The 21256-nt window shown below is 47.3% G+C and overlaps 1 protein-coding gene across 2 annotated transcripts in view; it reads right to left on the reverse strand.

The window, feature by feature from the left end:
• Positions 1-19695: 19695 nt before the first annotated feature.
• Positions 19696-21256, reverse strand: part of DDX46 (DEAD-box helicase 46) — a 1223843-nt gene continuing 1222282 nt past the window's right edge. For both annotated transcript variants that reach the window (XM_078653270.1, XM_078653271.1), the window contains exon 23: positions 19696-20318. In XM_078653270.1, the coding sequence (XP_078509396.1) occupies positions 20271-20318 (48 nt within the window). In that variant the 3' untranslated portion in view covers positions 19696-20270. The remainder of the gene's footprint in view (positions 20319-21256) is intronic.

The following is a 21256-nucleotide window of genomic DNA, read 5'->3' on the forward strand; positions in this document are numbered from 1 at the left end:
CCGAAACATGTGTAAATCATTGGCCCTTTCCAACCCGCATTTGGGGCAGACTTTCACTGACGCCCCAGCGAACTTCGACAGCTTTTTTGGTGTCCAGTAAGCTCTATGAGAAGTGAACAGATGATTCCTCTTTAGGGCAGCCGATGTTACAATTGTCCAGCATTTGCTCATAGATACTTGCCATTGGTTGTTTAGCTCCAGCAGATCTTTCCCCCATACTCTCTCCGGTATCCAAAAATCTTCTTCCCCTGCGTGAATCAAAGCCCAGTACCAAAACGCGATTTCTTTGTGTATAGTGTCTATTTTCTACATTTCTTTCTCCAGGGTTGGGTTTCCCGCTCTGACTTCTTTTAGGGATTTAGTCCAGCTAGATAGCTGGTAGTACTTGAATTTAGATAATGAGCCCATAGTTTTTGAAGATAGGGTGTTCCACTCCAGAAGATTGTTTTGAGACACCAGATGACCCCACTTGGTTATTCCAGATGATTTTAACGGGTGTGCTAGTTTGTCTTTGAGACACTCTGGGGTGCCGGGGAGTCCCATATGGGGGCCAGATCGCTGTAGTAGGGAATATTTAAGGTACATCTTATGCCAAACCAAGATTTGGCCGCAGACTTCAGCATCTTAAGTTAAAAAAAAATTTTCATTTAGGATGTCCAAATTTGTATAAGAAATGACTGGTTTTATTAGTCATTGTTTGGAAATATAACGGATAGCATTCAAATGTATTTAGGAGCTTTCGGTTTGATTTAAATTGAAAAGCTCTGCAATACTCAAAGAGATCGGGGCTTGCGATTCCTCCCTGGTCTTTTTTTCTTCTTAACTTACTCCAGGCAATTCTGGGATTTTTTGAAGACCAAATAAAACTCGAGATTTCACTCTGGATTTTTTTTAATGATTCTTTTTTAAATTCGAGAGGAACGGGCACCAAAGGCAAAAGAAAATTTTGGTAAGATTGACATTTTTATTATGTTCGATTTGCCTAGAAACGTCAAAGGGAGACCCCCCCACACTTTCAATAACCTTTTGACTTCCTTATCTATTCTTTGGATGTTTAAGTGAGTAACTTTATCTAAGTCTTTGACTAGGTCTATACCAAGGCATCTGATTTTATCCTTGTTATAGGGGCTAATGGAGTTATCATTCCAGCTCATTGTTTCCGTCTTATCTTGATTGATTTGGTAGCCGGAGATACTCCCGAAACTGGTTAAGGCCTCTTCGACAGTTGTTAACGATCCACAGAGGTCATCTGTGAAGATCATCAGATCGTCTGTATAGAGAGCGATCTTTTTAGACCAGTCTTGGAAAGAAAAGGGTGATATTAAAGGATCTATCCTGAGATGTTCCGCCATTGGTTCAATATAAAAGTTGAAAAGCAAGGGGGAGAGGGGGCATCCCTGCCTGGTTCCTCTCTTTATCTGTATATTAGTAGTAAGGCTGCCATTGATTAAGATGTGGGCTCTGGGAGAGGTATATATTTTTGACACCATATTCAGGATATTTGCCCCCAGGTTAAATCTTTTCAGAACTTCGCTTAAGTATACCCAGTTGACTCTATCAAACGCTTTTGCGGCGTCTATAGTAATTATTGATAGAGGGAGTTTCTCGTTGGAAGCAATGTCTATGGCGGCAAACAATTCTTGCGTTAGGTCTTGTAATTGTCTACCCGGTATGAAGCCCTTCTGATTGTTATTTATTAGAAGCCCGGCTGTTTTCCCTAGTCTCTTCGCCATAATCTGTGTAAAGATTTTATAATCACAGTTCAGGATCGAGATTGGTCGATATGATTCGCATTTTTTGGGGCTTTTACCCTGCTTTAGAAGGATGGTAATTATGGCTTTGTTCCAAGAATCTGGGAGATTGCATTTTTCCATAAATATTTTATTCAGCAGAGTTGTTAGAGGTAAAAGCAAAGCTTCTATTAGATTGGTGTAGAATTCGTTCGGTAGGGCATCTGGACCAGCTGCTTTGCCTTTCTTGAGATTTTTTAAAACTTCTCCAACTTCTTGAGTCGAGATTTCCGCGTTTAGTTCTTCTCTCAAATCAGGTGGTAGGATTGGGAGATTTAGGGGTCTAAGAAGTGTTCTATTTCTTCCTTTTTGGGTTGACAATCTTCGCTGTACAGATCTGAAAAGAAAGTGAGGAATTCTTGTTTTATTACAGCTTCTTCCGATCCGTTATCTGCTGAGTTTCTAGGGACGATACAAAGAACTTTGTTCCTGGCTTGTTCTGTCTTGGTTTTCCAGGCAAGCATCTTGCCACAACCTTCCCCATATTCATAATGGGCGAGATTGCTGGCTTCCCATTTTTCTCTCACTTTGTTTTCTAAGATTTCTGCCAAACTATCTTTTTGCCTCGATCTGTCGACCTCTAACTGCTCTGTGAGTGGAGGAGGTTGCTGAGGCTATTTGTAGATCCAGGTTTTTGATCTTATCTTTCAAGGATAATATCGATTGTTTTATACCCTTAGATTTATGAGCCGCTAGACTGAGGATGTTTCCCCTTATCACTGCTTTATAAGCGTCCCAGGTAGTCTGTATCGAGGTGCCTTCCTTATTATCTTCAAAGAAGAGATTGGTCCGTACTTTTAGTTGGTCTATGATCTGGGGGTCAAGGAGGATTGTGCGGTCCAAAGTCCATCTTGTACTATCCTTGTTAGGTTCCAGTTTCAAGGTGATCAGGACTGCTGAATGATCAGAAAGATGGGCAGGGATGTGTTCTACTTTGACAGTTTTTTCGATTAGACCGTGGTCCAGAAGAAAAAAGTCAATTCTTGATTGGATTCCGAGTTTTTTATTTTTAAAGGTAAAGTTGTTCTGTTTATCCGCCTTTAATTTCCATATATCCACTATGCTCAGATCTCTTTTGTATACCCCCAACCAGTCTCTCATTTTTGGCAAAGTTGTTTGTTTTCTAATGGGAAGGTGGTCTGTTTTTGGGTCTAGTATTATGTTAAAGTCTCCGCCTAAGATTATTGGTGAAGGGGCTGAGAGTAGATGTGAATACAAAGTTTGCAGTGGGACTGGGTCATCCATATTTGGACCATAATACCCTGCCACAGTTAGGGCATTGTTCCGTATTCTTACTCTGGCCAGTTAAAGAGAATGGCAATGCCTTTGACAACGCACTCCTGATTAGTACAAATATATGAGTCTACCCAATGCAGTTTTTTCGCGATGTCTTCCCACTCTTTTTTTACTAGGTGAGTTTCCTGGAGTATTATAATCTCGCTGTCTGTTTTTAAGTACTCTAATATTCTCCTTCTTCTACTCTTGATTCTTAAACCATTAACGTTCCAGGAGGTAATTTTGACTTGGGTATTATCTTTGTTTATTTTTTGAGTATATATATATTTTTTTTTTGTGGGGCTCCGAGATCTCCTTCTGTTTTTTTCTGATTGTTGCCGAGGACGTTTTTTTTTCTTTTCCCTAGTTTGCTCCCGAATCCCGTGCATCATTTTTTTCTTTTTTTGATTCATTATTTCAGTAGTGCATAAGTTAAAAAGTAGATTAAAAAGTCCCCCCTCCCCTGGGGAAACCTCCCTTTCTTCTTCCTTGGGCTTGTTGATAGCCCTCTTTTTAGCTCAGTGCTTTAATAGCGTTTAAGAAGAGAGCACATTGGCGCAATCTATTTCCTCGTCTGATCACGTAATTGTTCTAGGAATATTTCGACTTCTTTGGGGTCTTTTATATTATGCATTTTGTTTCTCCACATTATCCGTAGAGAAGCTGGAAATTTCATCTGGACTGTAGCGCCCAGCGCTTTCAACTCCTGCATCATCTGCCCCAACTCCCACTGCCTGTCTTGGGTAGCCTTTGAGATGTCTGAACGGATCCTGAAGGACCAGTCATCCTTATTGTAAGAGCCTGTTTTTATTGCTTCAGTTAGGAGTCTTTCTTTGATAGAGTACGTTCGAAAGTTAACCAGGATTTTCCTCGGGTTCTTCCTTTCCTTACTTCTGCCAAAAGGGTCTCTGTGTACCCTCTGTATGTCGTCTTCTAATCCGAGATCTTTGCACCATGGGAAAAACTCCTCTAGAAGTAAGATGATAAACTTTTTGATGTCTGTGCCTTCTCTACCTTCCGGAACATTTAAGACTCTAAAGTTGTTACGTCTGGAGTGGTTTTCCAACGTTTCCAGCTTGTCGGCAAAGGTTTTATCCATTTCTCTCAATTTACTTATTTCCTTTTGATTGGATTCCACTCTCCTGCTTATTGAAACTACCTCAGCCTCGACTGCAGTTACTCTATCTCCTAAGGCGTTTAGTTTGCAGTCTAAGAGTTCACAAGCTTCCTGGATTTTACCTTGGTTTCCCTCTGAGATCTCGAATCTAGATTTCATTTCTTCCATCATTTTTTCTAGGAATACGTCAGTAGGGGTTCTCATCAGGCTTGGAGTTTGGTCTGAGGTTGAGGTTTGAGTCTCGGTTAGGGCTAAAAGTTGGCCTTGGCTATTTGGGGATGCGTCGCCTATTAGAGACATAGTAAAGCCGAATGGGCGTTTGGGTAGACTGTACGTAGCGATAGGGGATACTCCTACCTTCTTCAGGTCAGGGCCTGAACATTCGGGTTTTAGTTCAGGGTCGCGTTTCTTCTCCTTTTCCTTCTCTTTCTCCTGTTTCTGCTCTTGTATTTTAAAGAAAGATCTTAAGGAGGGAGTTATTTTGATCTTTGCACAATCCGGCCCCTCGTGTAAGCCTGCTAATCCCCCTGTTTTTTTAAATGTCTTTCCAGCCTTTGCCTGTGCCTTAGGGGTTTTCTTGGCTTTTCTTTTGGTGCTTCGGGGTAGCACAGGGGGTTTGGTGTTTGTAACTGGGTTTGTTTTTAGAAATTGCCTACTTCTTAAGCAGTAGGATGATTTCCTTTAGTATCTGAATTCAGTCCTGCCGCCTCCGAGTTTTACGCCGAGTTTTCAGCCCCCCCTGAGTCCCCTCTTCGTTTAGAATACGATGACTCGCTTTAGAGCTGGAAGATTTGCTTTGGTTTCCGATAATCTCCCCTTCGCCTTCACCTTTGCCTTCGTTTACCTGCGCCCCGACTGCACCTCTAGCGCCCTCCTCCGTCTTCTGATTTGCTTTGCTTACCCGGTTCATATGTTGGGGAGAGGAACCCCCAGAGCCTTTCTTCTCCGTGATCAATATCAGAGAGAGTTGAGAGAGTTGGGCGGGGGTCTCTGCTGCTCGTCCCTCCAGGTCTAGATTGAGCTTTTTCAACCCTGTACCGGACTCTGGACTGTGGTGCAGACTTGCGGCGCCAGCGCTGTATGTGCTGCCGCCTCCTCCCTTGCCCCGGAAGAAGACGGCGACTCTCTGAGCGGCCCTCCGGCAGTTCCTGGTTGCCTCGGAAGCCGCCTCCCACCGGTCGAAGAGAGTCCGGAGCATGGAGCTTGGCTGCGGCAGCAATGCTTGCTTCCTCCGTCTATTCACCGATGCAGCAGGCACGACCCGGACCGCTGTCCTGTGCATTCCCTCCGGTTTCCAAGTCGGAGCTGCAGAAGGTGAAGGGGTTATTGAGAACGTGGGTTCGTAGGATGTTAAACTTTTGCTGCACTGTGTCCAGCTGGGAGGCGGGAAGGTCCGAGGGGTATTTTGTAAAAATCAGGCGTTAATCCATGGCAGGCACATGAGAGGTTGTTTCATGAAGCCAAAAGTTCTTAGTTCAGTTTCTAAAAGGATCCTAGCATTTTTGCAGATGATTGCGCCATCTCAGCATGAGAGCAGCACTGAGCTCCCGACCGAGCTCACTGACCGGCCGCCATCTCCCCCCCCCCCCCGCAAAAACCTACACTTTGACCATCTCACATTATTCCAAGCACTCTACCTTCAGGATTGATAAGGCCTGCCATAGGAGTGACTGATAGGAATATATGTGTCCATTTTAGGGTTAGATATAGGTATACTATATCTATAGCAAAGGGTGATTACACCACCTTGCCCCAGCTGTCTTGCAGCCAGTTGTGTCAGTTTTAGGTGGCCAGCCAGGGGTGGCATAATACATGCTTCAGCCCCTGGTAGGCCCCGGGTACACCTATGCCCTGGATACCTAAGGTACACTGTACAGGGACAGATAAGGTGGCCCAGTACCAATTGGTAAATGCACCTAAAGTACATGGTTGTCAATTTAGAGAGAGAACAGCTAGGCTGTGGGTCTGATTAGCAGGCCCACAGCCAGGGAAAGTCGTAAACCAGTGAAGCAAAAAGCAAAAATCTGGGGTGACCATAGGATTGCAAACCCCACTCTCCTACACTGGTATCCACCAGTTCCTCATACCATTTGTGCTCTGGTTTATCTAGGGGATGATGAAACGAATAAGGGTCCTCAAACCCCTCTCCTTCGTCTCCCACTTCAGGCCTGTCAAAAGTAAAAGGCATTGGCTCCAACCTGGAGACCGTGGTCGTGGTTGACGCGGATGTCAGGTGACCTTGACCCAGCCCCATATTGGAGTTGTGATTGGCAATAGGGTTGGCGCCGTTGCAGGGTCTTGGTGGCGCAGGAATGAAGACACTGGAGTGGGCTCCAAAGAAGGTTGCAGTCGGAGTGGCTGGGGATCCAACTCTGAATCTGTGGGCCCGATTGTCGGTGGGGAGGGGTGTACCTGGCAGTTGAAACCCAGTAGGATCCCCCAGAACCTGTGGGGCCCGAAGGTGCTTCAGAGTTGGGCCGCCCGAATAGGAGGTGCATGGCCTCCTAGAACTCCTTGAGTTGGGCTGGGGTCACTCTGGCTCCAGGAAACTCTAAGGCGTGGAGCAGAGACAGTGTAGGAAGGTAGGATCCTTCTTCATGGTTACCCACATTTTATGCCTGGTGTTAGTGTTTTTCTACATATTCTGTTGGATTCCTGCATCTGTGATTTCTTCCTTAAAATTGGCATGTTAAGTACTCTGGTACCTCCACAACTGGCTACTGGTATACCCTTATAAGTCCTTAGTATATGGTACTAAGGTACCCGGGCCAGAGGTACACCAGGTGTCTCCCATGAGCTGCAGCATGTAATATGCAACCCATGAGAGACCACTTAACTGTGACTACAGGCCTGCCATTGCAGCCTTGTGTTAGTTGGTGCTCGCACATTTCAACAGTTATACATTTTCTTATATCTGAGGTCACTGATCTCAAAACCTATTAGTCATCCTATGGCAGGCTCTTTAGTCCTGAGGGCATGGTGCTTGGTTACAAGTGTGAGGGTGCCCCTGCATGAGCTGGACACCCCTACAAACCCTGGAGTGAATTCTCCAGGCTTTGTAAGTGCGGTCAGCTATTTTAAGACATATGGTGGACATCCGTCATTACGAGATGTCTAACTATATAATGGCTGCACCGAACACGGTCATGATTGGTATCAAACATGTTGGAATCATACCCAACCACCGAATACAAGAGAGGGCGGCATGTTAGAAACATTGGCGTGGTTCCGACATCATCACACATAATTATCAGTACAAATATCACACATCATGGCAGTAAGCTGTAAAAGGAAGGAAAGACATGAAGGAAAGACAAAGAAAAACATTTAGCCCTCGTCACACTAGGCATATAAATGGCAGCATCATCGGGTCCACACATTCTCCAACCCTCCCATGTTCTTTCCGCAGTGAGTCGAGAGGAACAAATCAAGAGTCAGCTGGGTGGTTTCGAGTCCAGTAAGGCCCCTTCTACTGCCCAGTGTCTATGGGGCTCCGGGCCACCGTGTTCGGGAGTGTAAGGTCAACCCTGTCAGGTGTCGTCGGGGCAGGTCTACTGGATACATAAAGAGACCAGAAGTTTTTAGGCCTGTTGCGGGGCGGTAGCAAGTCACTGTAATTTTCAGTTTGAGTGCAATAGTAAAGCATATCGCTGGACCACTGCTCTAATGTAGGGGTCGGCCCACAAAGCCAGCATTGTGCAATGTTCCTCCTCGCCAGAAGGAGGGCCAAATCAACTAGTCGTCTATGCATCTTAGGGAGCGGCTTGGAATAACCCAGTAATTCCACAGGAGGGTCAGGTGTCAGTACCACATCCGTGACCCGGTTGATCTCTGTAAAGACCTTCCCCCAGAAGCTGGCAACCCCAATGCCAAGTGGAAGAAATCTGCAACCAATTCTGCACATATTTCACATCGTGAGTCTTCATGTAAACCGTAGCGATATGGTCGCTCCGGGGTGTAATAAACCCTATTAAGGAATTTAAAATGGACTAGTCGTGTCGGCCATTCAACGAGATACGTTTGGTGCTTGTGCAGCAGTAGAGCCATTTCTCGTCCGTCAGCTCTGTCTGTAAGTCCCTTTGCCACACTAGGCGCGGTTTAGTATACTCTCCGTCCCTCGAGGACACTATCGCCTGATATATGCTGGAGACTAACTTCGCGGGCGATTTCGCCTTAATGATCGCGGTCAGTCCCGGAACCTCCGAGGACTCCTCCATATCTTCTCCTATAAGTTCCCTAAGCGCATGCCTGAGTCTGTAAAATTGGAATTGGGCTAATGGCGATCTCGCCTCCACCCCCTCCACTATGTCCTCCCAGCGGCGAACAGCACCATATGCAAAGATGTCCCCTATAGTGTGTAGGTTGAGTTCTCTCATTGCTATCAGGACCCCCTTGTCGGTGCACGGCGCGAGCCAGTGGCACCAATCTAGGCGAGCCAAAGGAGAGTATAATATGTTACCAGCTTGCGCATTCAATATATGATGCCAGGCGTGTGTGACTGAATTCAGGGAATCCAATATTCCTCTGCGTCTATCTCAGGGCAAGAATAGCAAGGCTGGAAGAGGTTTGGGATCTGCCACTATGGTCTCGATCTGAATCTGAGGTATATCAGTGGGGCCGTGCATCCAATAATAAGCATGGGAGGATTGCGCCGCCCTGTAATAAAGCTCAAAATCGGGGACACCAAGCCCCCCATCTTATATGGCAGTGTCAATATATTCCAGGCCACTCGGGGCTGTTTGCTGTAAGAATATTTTGGATAAGACCATAGGAATGTTTGTAAAGAGGAAAAGGAGCAAAAGAATCATTTTCATTAATGATACCCTGCCCAATAGAGACAGTGGGAGGCTGATCCATCGCTTCACATCCTCCTCCAACCTAGAGACAGCCACTCGTTAGTTTTCCCTGAGAACCACGTCCGAGTCAGTATGAAGTCATTTGCAAAGGTATCTTACCGCCTCCGTGGTCCAAACTAAGGGATAATCTGGCTCAAACGGAACCGTAGCTGGGGTGAGAGGGAACATAATGGACTTGCTCCAGTTAACCTTGATGCCGGAAAGGGAACCGAAGAGAACTAGCTCAGCATAATACCTACGGAATCGCTCCGCCACCTGTGCTTCTGTGAGGGAAGGCTCACCTGGTGGTGGTGTAATGTTCAGTATCATAGTTCTATCTCTACGCTGTTTCAGGGTCCGTGCGAGAACCGTTACCGGTCTTTTGCTTTCACCATAGGCGTGAGCGGTGGCATATTTCCCAAGATGTTTCACTTCCGCGTCTGCCTCCTCGTGATCATCCCGAGCCTCTACGCAAGTTTCCACGCTATGTCGGCACTCTGGTGCGTTGACTCTAGGTCCTTCAGTTTGCATTCTAAAGCCGCCAATCTATCTCGGATCGATATGAGGACCCCCGCATGCTTAGAGATAGTTATCCCTCTAACAGACAGCTTGAAGGTCTCCCAGACTGTTTGAAAGGAGTCAACTGAATCTATGTTCAGGTCGAAGAAAGATTCAATGGACGCAGCGAGTTCCTCCTTGAACACAGGATCAAGAAGGGAATAGGGAGGGAAGCGCCACAGAAACGGGGGAATTAGACTCTTAGATGAAGCAAGTGTCAACAATATAGGCGAATGATCAGAGTTGGTACGGGGAAGAATCGTGCATGCTTGCATTTGTGGAAGTAAGTGTTGTGACGCAAACCAATAATCAATCCTAGTGTGGATGTTATGGTATGCCGAGTAATGCGTGTACCCTCCCAGTCGTGGGTGCATATGTCTCCAGACATCGCAAATGTCTAAGTGTATAAGGGACGACTCCACCACTCTGGCCAATGCCGAAGGTCTCCTGTCTGGGCCATCAGACCTGTCCAGCCCCGGGTGTCTAGTAAAGTTAAAATCCCCTCCCCACAATAGGCGGTCCTGTGCATGTCGCTGTGTCAGGGTTGTCAGCTGAGAATAAAAATCAGGGCGGTCGTAGCAGGGGCCGTATATGTTAAAAAGAAAAAGTTCAAGTCCCTTACCGCAGCACCGTGATATGGCAAATCGACCCTCCTTATCTATGTCTAAGGGTGTAAGTTGTAACTGTGATTTCGGGTTTATCCACATCAGGACCCCCCTGGCATGGGATGTGAAACCTGCAGCATGTATGTTCCCTAGGAGACCTCTGGTTCTTAAGATGGGGCTATCTGGTCGGAGGTGTGTTTCCTGCAGAAGGGCTCCATCAACCTTATGTCTGTGGAGGTACTTCAGTATTTTACTAACTTTACAGTAGTCGTTAAGACCACGGACGTTCCATGTAAGTAGTACCAAAGTGTCTTGTGTGACATTAGGGGCAGTCGTCAATGTGCCTGCTATAAGAAAGCGTTAGAGCTCATGGGTAACAACGTCAGTCCCCGCAGGACTATGCCATTCCACACTCATGTATCAGGAATTATCATAACAAAAAAAACACAGCGAAACAGCCCCAATCCGCGCCCACTCTCAGTTCCTGTCTGACCTGAGGTTTGCGGACCCACAGTTGACAACTGTGTACCCACCATCATGCAGCACATGAAAGCAATCAACAAGAGTGAGCATTGGGTATTAACCTTAACCAGTCCCCTCTCCACCCCTACCCATGCCTGCCAAGCCCCAACTTGGTCGCGACACCATCCCTTCCACCCAGAAACAGAACCTACCCGCCCCCAAACCACACAACCCATCCCAAGTGTGTTTCACGCGGGGCTGGATGTAGCTCGCACCACTATCAAAGTGTGAAACCACCAGAGTTCCGTCTTCTCCTCCTGCCCGGAAGTTCTACTCACAGCTGCGGGGTAGTGCAACGTAACAGTGTTCAACACACATCAGGAGGCAAGAAACCACAGTGCTTGTCAACACTCCCAGTCAGGACGCTGTTAACCATGGTGACTGACCTTCCCACTCGATATTCCCAGGCCTGACTGAAGCCAAGTCCTGCAAAGAAATCGGTGTGATATCCTCCTCTCGGATTAGCATATCTGTAACCAAAGCCCCCCCACCTGCACCTCCCTGAAAGATATCAACCCTCGAGAAGGAACACTATAGGCATTGATAGTACTGTCCTGTTTGGCAGCAATCCCCGCCCAGCATCACCAAAGACAACAGAGCCCCTCCTACTCCCACCCCCTCCCGATTACCCCCGGCATTATTCAGTAAAGCAAGGATCCGGCACAGAATCAATCCTGCTCATCCATAGTGCCCCCCGCCGCTTCGTCTAGGAGGTGTTTTTCCAGGTGAAGTCGCTTCTCTTTCGTCCAGTCTTTTAACACCTTCTGTAGGGCCTTCGGGTCTGTGAAAACCTTGTCGATTCACTCGCAACTTTACGGGATACAGCATAGCATAGTCCGCCCCAAGTTCCCTGAGCTGTCGCTTCATTGGTGCAAACTGCCATCAGACCTCCTGAACTTTGACCGTGAAGTCAGGGAACAGGGAAATCGTTGATCCTTCAAATCTTAATGGCTGTTTCTCCCACGCCAGCCTGAGGGCGGTATCCCTGTCCCTGTAGTTAAGCAACTTCGCAATAATCGGTCTGGGAGGGTTACCCGACGTAGGTCGCGGCCCCAAGGACCGATGTGCCCTTTCTACCACAAACATGTTCGAGAAGACAGTGTCCCCCAGCATCGTTTTCAGCAGGTTCTCCGTGAAGAGTTCCATGTTCCCCGTGGCTGTGGACTCCGGCAGGCCCGTAATTCGAAGGTTACAGCACCGAGAACGGGCCTCCAGGTCCTCCATTTTGTCCTGCAATACTTGGAGTGGCCTGCCCAGTTGTTTATGTTCAGTGTCGAGCACAGTCTGCGCCTCCTCCGTCTCAGTTAACCTGCGCTCCGACATGTCCAGCCGCTCCGCATGCTTGTCAAGTCGTTCTGCCATGCGGTCCATCCTATAGGTTAGGGCATCCATCTTGGTGCCCAAAGAGGATATGCCCCCCTGAGGTTTTTTCCATACTCCGCAGTAGGTCACGGATGTCCTGTCGTTGGTCATCTAGCTCCTGGTCTTGGTCTCCACCGCCTTCCGCCGTGGAGGCATCGTTAGATTTGGATCGTTTCTGATCAAAGGACAGCTTAGACTGCGTCCTGTTCATTCTGCCCATTTTGGAGCTTCTCGAGGGGGTATCTCCGGTGTAGGGAGACAAGCCAAACGTCGAGGAAACAGCGGCCCCGACAGCACCACCCAACCCGGGTGCACAAATCGGTCTACCAGGATTCGTCCAGCTCTGCCACTAGTACCCCACCTCCACCACAGGTCAGGGCAAGCCAACAGTCCACCAGTAGCAGGGGTCGCATAATGGCCGTCTCACCACAACACACGTTTTCCATGGCATTTTCTCTCATGTGCCCAGATGGGCGCGGGGGGGGGGGGAAGAAGAGGGCGGGTCACAGGGGAGAAGCAATATACAGGAAAAGTCTAGTATCCTCACCCAGGGTAGGCCACACAGCGTCGCGGCAATAGGGCGCTCGCTCCCCGGTCGCCGCCCCAGCACGACTCAATGGTTGAATCGATAGTTCCCACTCCTGTAGGCTGTCCTCCTCTTCTGGGAGGCACTAATCAACCCTCCATCAGCAGCACGCAGCCAGACCGGGACCAGCCCCCCAGGGACCGGAATGGGGGAGGGGGCGGCACACCTCTCCCAGTGTGCGCCGCGGGCAAGACAGCCCTGGCACCCCGGCAGGCACAGTGCCAGAATCAGCAGCACCCTCCCAGCTAGTCTCCCACGACTCCACGGGCACTCTCATTCATGCAGCCCAAGGAGCAAGGAGGGGGAAGGAGGGGGCTCGACAGCTCACAGTCTCCAGCGAAGCGTGTCTCCCCAGTCACGGCAGTCGGCGGCAGCCGCAGGAGTCAGGGGCGGGTGGGGGGGGTCAAAGAACAAACCAGTCTGTGCGCCCGCCGTTGGGTGGTGGGGGGGGGGATCTCCGCAAGTCTGCCGCACGCCCCGGGACCAGCACACAGCACGCGCCTCAGCGGGGTTGGCCCTCCACATGCAGTCCGACGCGGCCCCCGCTCACCTCGAGGCCCGTGCACCCAGCTTCCTCCGGGCTGCTCCTCAGGTTGTTCTCCCGGCCTCTTCAGCCTGCCAGGCACAGGCAGGGGCAGGCAGTTCTCCCAGCGGTCTCCAGAAGCAGGGAGCCACTCGCAGCGGACGCAGTCAGGCACGCCTGGGGTCGGAGGACAAGGAGGGGGGAAGCCAGGCCTCAGCTCGCCCGTCTCCCGGATCTGGGCTGCGGGGTGCTCCAAACCAAGAGCGATCTGCCTCTCAAGGTTTCCGATTGTCACCAGGTGCCACACAGTGGAAGTAGAGGCCACAGCTATAGGATTTTGATCGGATAGTTGGCGGGATGTAGGAGCTCTCGGCTCAAGCGGCCATCTCCGTCGCGAGCTAGCTCCGCCCCCCCATGTACTGCGGGGTTCCCAAGGCGACCCCCCTGTACTCCTGGTAACAGCTTTTCAGAGTCTGCAAGCAAGCTAGTGCTACTGCTGACCACAGACACGGTTCTGCCCACCTGCTGCTTAGCCAGACTCGAGCAGGGGAAAGTATAACAATTGGTGTCCTGTGTCAGGGAGGTGTAACCACCTCCCAGACAGGACTTGGTGATTTAGGCTGGTGAGGGGGCACTAGCCAGTGCCACCAGACTGCTTTGAAGGGCACATTTGGTGGACTCCATGCATACTCCGATTTGAGCCAGTTTAGGAACCCTTGGTTTCCGCTCTGGCGCAAAACTGGACAAAGGACAGGGGAGTATCCTACCCTCTGTCCAGCCTCTCCTCTGGGAAAGACCCCCCAACCCCTCCCACCCCCGAGTAATCCCAACCCTTTCCTTAAGGTACTTAAGGGCTCCCCAGTGGGTGGGTCCTCAGATTCATCATGGGATCAGACTAAACCCTGAAACTGTCGCTCTTCAATCGCCTCGACCCTTGGATTTCGACTAGAACCGAGACTGCACCAAGGAAGACTATTGCTGCTCCTGGTCTCACTGTTCTTCAAGTTTTCTGCATCGTCTGTGTCTGTGCTTCATCCAGATTTTTCAATAGACCTGTGGGCATCAAGGACACTCAAAGAAATCTCCCTTGGAGTGAAGGAGTCACTCCCCTGCATGTGCAGGCACTGAAACGAAGCTGACCGGTCTACTGCTCCTGTTGTCCAACGGACTTCCCGTGGCCCAGCAACACAGGTACTCAGTACTTTTGAGAACAGTATCCCTCGCAGTGCAGCAGGGACCAAACCCATGTGCACCATGTACACTTGCTGTTGCCAAGGCTTGTTGGCTTTGCACTCCAGCGATCTTCAGGCTACAAAAAGCTTCAGCTTTCAGCACCTCACCTCCTGAAGAGCTGTGTCCTTCCTGCATCGTCTGCATCGTGGACCTCTGACTTTGGTGAGATGCTTAAGATCCTCTTGCGACTCCTCTTCCTTCCGCCTGTGGATCCTTCTGAGGGTCTTCCTTGCTTCAGTGGGCTCCCCTGCATGCTTGGACTCTCCTGCTTTTGGCGAGTCCCTTGATCCTTGCTGAACCCCGACGTTTGTTCCTCTTTGCTTTCCATTCAAATTGCGGCTAAGGCTTGTTGGTGCTCCTGCAGGACACCGACTACCTAGACACTGACAACCGACGCGGGACAGCTCGTTAATGGCTCCTGGTCATCCTCAGCATCACCTGGTCCTCACAGCTGCAGTCACAACGTCACTGTTTTCTCTTCAGATCCTTTCTATATCAGTGGGCATTGTGCTTCTGTGCCTCCTGGACACCTCAAGAGTGGCTAAGAGTGTGTCCCCTCAGCTTGCAGGTTCTTCACTTCCAGAAACCACCCTTAGATTCCACCGGACTCCTTCACAGTCTTCTCCAGAGGCATCGTCTTCAAAGTCTCCCTTTGCTATCTATGGCCGGTTCAGACGTTACTTCACCCCTATCCACCTGGCTTCCCTCGTGCAGGTAACCTGGCTCCTGGGTATCCACGGGTGGGGTGGCTCTCCAACCTTCTGTCTTCCAAAGGGTTTCCTCGGGGTCCTCTGGTAAGGGTCCTTCTCTAAAACTGCACTGCGACATAGCTATTGGCTTCCTTTGGACACACAGCTGTGTTTCCACTCTGCACACAGGCTCCGTGGGGTTCCTGGGTACTTACCTTTGGTGGTTCCTTGTGTCCTCAGCTCCTCTGGGTCTTCTGGTGGAAGTCCCATTCTCCTTTACAGTTCGCATTCCACTTTATTAGTATATGGTTTGCTTTCCCCCTGGGGACCACTGTCTTTTGGGCTACTTACCGGATTGTTTTCCAAGTATTCTTGTGTGTGCTATTGATATCTCCGGGTAGGAGATAAACCAATATGTTAGTGATTGTGTAGTGCATAGACTTATTTTAACAAACACTGTGTGGTTATCTTTCATTTAACTTAGAATGTTGAATAAAGTTAGCAAAACAAGCTGCTTTACACTCCTTCACACTCCTTCAAGATAAGCCTGAAGGCTGCTATCCACAGCAGCTACTTTGAGAGCTTTCAAAGGTTTTCATAGACCACTAAAATCCCCCTAATGGTTGTCTGGTTTATTCCACGGTGCATCACTTGAATATGTGTGCACCATATACTAAGCTAGCCTCCTACACCCAGGCTCTGTGGAGGAGCGGAGCCGGTATTGCACTTTTCCCAGCGCGGAGAAGTCAAAGAGCGCTTCAACTTCTTGCATTTCTAGGGCTCACCTGAGGGTTTTTACTGCGACAACGTTTGTTGGGATGGGGCTCTGAGAGCAGTCTCAGGAACTTCCGTGTGACCGAGAGCTTCACAGGGCCAACTAACATCAGGCGGCAAGCAGCGCCAGGCAACGATCCCACAGCACCTTTGGTTTCATGGCACGTCAGGCCAAGCAAGTCTTGGAGTCGTGGTCGCACCACAAATAAACCAAGTGTAGGTCTGTCACAGACATTTGCCTGTGACTGGCACCACAAGGTTTAAAACCCATTGGTTTCTTTGAGGACATCCCTAAGCACACCAGAAGAAATAATTCTTAAAAATTGCATCGACAAAACCTAAAAAAACTCAGTCAAAATGTGATTGGGCAGAGCTCTTCCAGATCTGCAGTGAATGGCATGGAAAGACCAGAACTGACGCCAGCTCACTGGGGTGGCGCCTATATAGGTACCACACACGTCACTTCTGGTGTGGGTGCTGCTGACCTGGAGGACACCACCTACTGGCACGTGGGGGTACGCTCAATAACTTACGAATCCTTCCAGACGCCTGGGGAATATTCTGAGGTAAGGAAGCTGCAGCTAGAAGTCTCTGTCAGATGCTGTATTCGTTTATTTTAGTTAGTGTTTAATATCTTACAAAGGTTGTCATGCATGCTGCCAGACACTGTTTGGGGGACCACGGTCAAGGCAGGGGCTACTATGCTACAGCTGAGGGGGTTGGAGTAATTTCCCTCTGCTGTCCCAAGGCCTGTCCCTACTATGGCTATAAACTGGGAAAAGTAAAACCTTTTGAGCACCTGACCAGTGGTAGAGATGGCAGTCACAGGCTTCCCAGGGTGGTTTGTGTGTTGTTACGAAGGCTTAACACTCAACTCCACCTCAGCAGCACAATAAGATAATTGTCCATGTCAGTGTTTTTCTTAATAAAACGACAAGGACTTTATTACATAGATAGCAAATAACTTCACACTACAATAATGCTGGAATACCCAACTTGCGGTTGGGAGTCTCTTATGCGTCAAAGTGGACTCCACCCAACCTCCACCCAACCGCCCACATTCACTGCCACACAGACAGCGCCGGCCAATAAGCCACAAGGATCCAGGACCTTGGTGATGACTACCTGGACAGCACATACCTATCTTAGATACCTACTCCATTGCTGCTATTAAGTTACTTGCTGTTATCAGTTTAGAACTGTTGCTATTTCGTTGCTGCCCATTTTTTTAAAAACAGTATTTTCAGAATGTGCCAATTTAAGACTTATTATATTTTTACCCAGCTTGGGCTCAAATTCGGTTTTAAAATTTAACTTGGGGCACATTTCTTTGACTATAGGTATGTTGGGGCTTATCCTATTAAATTAATTGGAGATTTCTTCTATGTTCTTTGATCAGGACTACCAACTTGTTGAACTGTGCATTGCAGTCTAGACATCAGGCCATGTGCTAACCAGCCTTTTTAAACAACAGCGCCGGTAAGAAAGCGCAACGGGCACACCGCTGGTGCACCCAAGCCAAGCACGTCTGCTCCTATTCGCACCTAGCCACACTGCCTTTTTTTGCCTGCGGAGAGTCCTTTTTGCCCTTGCTAACTCTAAAATCTCTCTGCAGATACTAAATGAACAAAACCTGCTTTCCCTTTCTCCTCAATGCCAAAGCCGCCTATCTGATTCTCGCTTACACAGGACAAACCTTTAGCAATAAATGTTCTGCTACGTAACACTGACAGCAATTGATCACAGACAAGACATCCATGATTTGTTAGTAGATCGCAATCCTGACCATGTTTTTATACCGAAACCTGGTTTACCCCTCACATTGACCCATCTATCAAAGAATTGGTTTTTAATGGGTATCAAAAGATACGTAAAGACCGCACTTCTAAATGCAGAAGTGGAGTCGCTATCGTTTACCATGCAGACCATGACAAAAATTGACCACAGCGAATCCCGACTCCCTCTGATCACTTGCCAGTTGCATACAACATTTCCAAAGTGAGTTATACTTTTCTCCTAATCTACAGCCCTCCCAAAAGGCATGCTTCAGCACTCTAGCTGAAGACAACAGTGGTTATTGTCCCACTAGCTATAATAACATTGCTTGAGGAGGAGTTCAGTAGTCACATATTGTTGCTGCCCGCTTCCCCACATCAGTGTGTGTGAAGACCAGGCCACACCCACAAGCCGGTAGTACTCTGGGTCACTCAGACTACCAAGTACTGCACACAATTCAATTAGCCTACATGCATATGCTCAAAAGGTCGGGATCTTGGAGCTAGGAATCTGGTTTCATCATGAGCAGCGGATCTTTGGGTGAGCAGGCTAGCAGGCTCCAACTCACATTATACTGGCAAAAACACCTGGTGAGATTATAATCACTACAAAACAAGATATGCTACCATCACCATGCTACACGTGTGAAACCCATGACAAGGACAGTAATCCAGCTGTCACTATGAGGGGTTTGCTTGGTGCACTCCTCCAGGTCCATAAAGGCCTGAACCTCTTGTGAGTCAAGGGCAGCCCTAGGCCTCTGCGCACACACTGGATTAGAAAGAGGCTGGGGCCAAAATCCAAAAAGCAGGATACCAGATACGTACAGTTCAGGGGACATGAATGTTCACCATTCAGGAGACATTCCTGTTCCAACACATGTACATTATCGTCTCAATATCTTTCTCTTACACGGTCATTCGATGCTCCATGACCTTAGACAGCAGACGTACACTGGAACACGAAAGCACAGCTATGCACCAAAAACATAGATTGTGGCAGCACATAGGAATCTGGAAAAGGATTTCCACTGCCAGTAAGCACTTTTCAGGAGATATTCTTATTGAAGTCTGCACCAGTGTTGATCTTCAGGAGAGTGCATGAGGTTACTGGAGGCATTCAGCTGCACAAGAATGTGGTAGACAGGGTGCTACTTTATAGCCTCGAGATTCCATACGACTGTAGAGATTATAAGATACTGCATGACTTGGACTGTGGTAGAGGGTAATAGGGACTTTGCATACATCAGCTTTATCATTTAATTGAAATGTAAACACATTACAGTATGTGTCAGTAACAGGTCAAATGTTTTGTACTTGCACTTCACTTGTGATCAATACATTTTGCCGACCTCAAGCCTAAACCCTCATCACTTGAGACCTTCTTAGTATTTGCAACACTACAAAATCCAGCCTCTGCTCCATATGCATACCGTTGCTGACCAAGACCCCCCAAACTCCCCTTTAAGCAAAGGCTATCTTCTGGATAGAAGCACGTTATGCAACGGGTAGCTTTCTGGGTGCGAATATGGCGCTAACCGTGCCATGTGGCTTTTATAGAGCTGAAAATAATTGGTTGCATGGCTTTAAACTCCTTCACTGTATAACATACAAAGCTTCTATAAATCTGAAGAATGTGTTCCGTCATACCACCCTCTTCTCGATCATCAGTGACCTTTAAACTCTAAACTGGTGTTTTTATCTTGCCTTTATATTCTAGGTTGCCCCTACATCGTGGCACCCTCTTCTAGAGCACTGCCGACGTCTGTAAAGTCTCTCTGTCAGAACTCCAGTATGGATGGGGTGAGCGGCACACGATTGATCTCAACAAAGATTAAAATTGTGCTGCCGAGGTTTGTGATGTAAAAAACGTGAACCATAAATCCACCTTGGTGTCAGTAAGAGAATCTAGAATTTCTTCCACTTGACTGGAAAAACATTACATATATATGTTACAAGTATGCAACTACATCAGAAGATTAACAAAAACAAACGTAATTTCGTTTGTCTAGTCAGATACAGAACTGAAAAACTAAAGCAGAAACATGAAATGGCTTGGTAGTCATTTATTTACACATTTAGACAAAAACAAAATACTGATTCTTATATGCTAAAACCTTTACATAAGCCATAAAAGGTATCCATCATACGTTCTGTTTTAAACATATGATGAATGTTTAAAAACATTCTGCTGTACATTCCATAACTTCAGTCCATGATTTCAATGTACTCTGTCAAAATACAGAGTTGAATTGTCAGACTTTTTAGCTTCAACCATACTCAAAAAAGTTCTCTTCTTCTCAAAGGTCAGGCTACTGCCACGACTACGAACATTTTTATTCAATGTTTATACCTTAAACACCTCACTAACTTCACTATTTATGTCAAACATCTGCCTGTGCATTCACAAAGATAGTTCAGCAAAGATAGCTCAGCAAGGAAAAACATTGTAAGCATTTGGATTCAATCGAACACCTTTTCCTTTGTGTTTTTGTCTTGTGGAATTCTGCAAGACTAAACAAAACAAAAATATATCTTAATGTACAATAAACAATGTAAAAAAGGACCAAAATCTCACAACAGTTTGATATGTGAACAGTTGGTAGACGTCCACTGCTATTCGTGTTTACAACACTTTGTATCTTCCTTTGTTTGTCGGCTGGTATGAATTTTGCTGCAATAAAAAGAAAATGCGGGTTTTTAAGGATATTTTTGGTAATCATTTGCAAGTTCCTTCCTTACTGTCACAAATAAGTCTTCTTATTAATAGATTTCAGTTTCCAAGACAATTTAAACATTTACCAACAGCATGTTTTTTACAGTTTTCCTAAAGAAGCAACCTAACAAAATTCCACCAACCATAAAGCTTTCCAAGTCTTATTAAGTGCCTACAGCCTCCAGTCTGAGTCGTAACAAAACCTCCTACATTTCTGGTTGCCCTGTGCATACCAGCTAATGAAACCAATTTAGGGCCAGCTTCATTGAGTACTTAAGAAGTAGTCCTAAATTTGAAAGATTAAGTCGCACATACTCAGAGAAAACACGTTGTGAATAGTGATCCTTGTGAACAAGCACTTTGACTAATACAAATTACAAATCTGTCACAAACTTGCAAAAGAAAGTTTATAAATGTGGAAACCCTTGTGGCCATGGGCCACTCGTCTGAAACGCCATTACCAAAGTTCATTTTGCTCGCAATCATACAGAAAAAAATTGTATAGCCAGTGTTCAAATGGGAAGCAAATCATTAATGACATTAATGGTTTTATTGTCATTGTGAGCTGATGGCTCTAGTTTGTAAAAACCTATTCTGGTACGTTTACTGTTCTGGTCCAACATTCTGGTGTCTTTGTCCTCCTTTCAGGGAATTTCAATGACTTTTTTTGGCAAAGCATTCTGTGTAACTTTCCTGCTTTATCATTTTGATTTAACTATGGAGTTTGTCTCCCACAACATCCAGCAAACACATACCATCACTTTCCACTAAGTTTTTCTGCCACTCAGGAACAAGACTGATTTGCATATGGCTGGGTTTAATCTGGAGTGGCAAGGTGGACAAAATAATTAAGGCCTGGGAGGCGGCCCAGGTAATATCTAAAGGCTGAGATTAAT

This window comes from Lissotriton helveticus, chromosome 7 (genome assembly GCF_964261635.1).
Source record: "Lissotriton helveticus chromosome 7, aLisHel1.1, whole genome shotgun sequence".
NCBI lineage: Eukaryota > Metazoa > Chordata > Amphibia > Caudata > Salamandridae > Lissotriton > Lissotriton helveticus.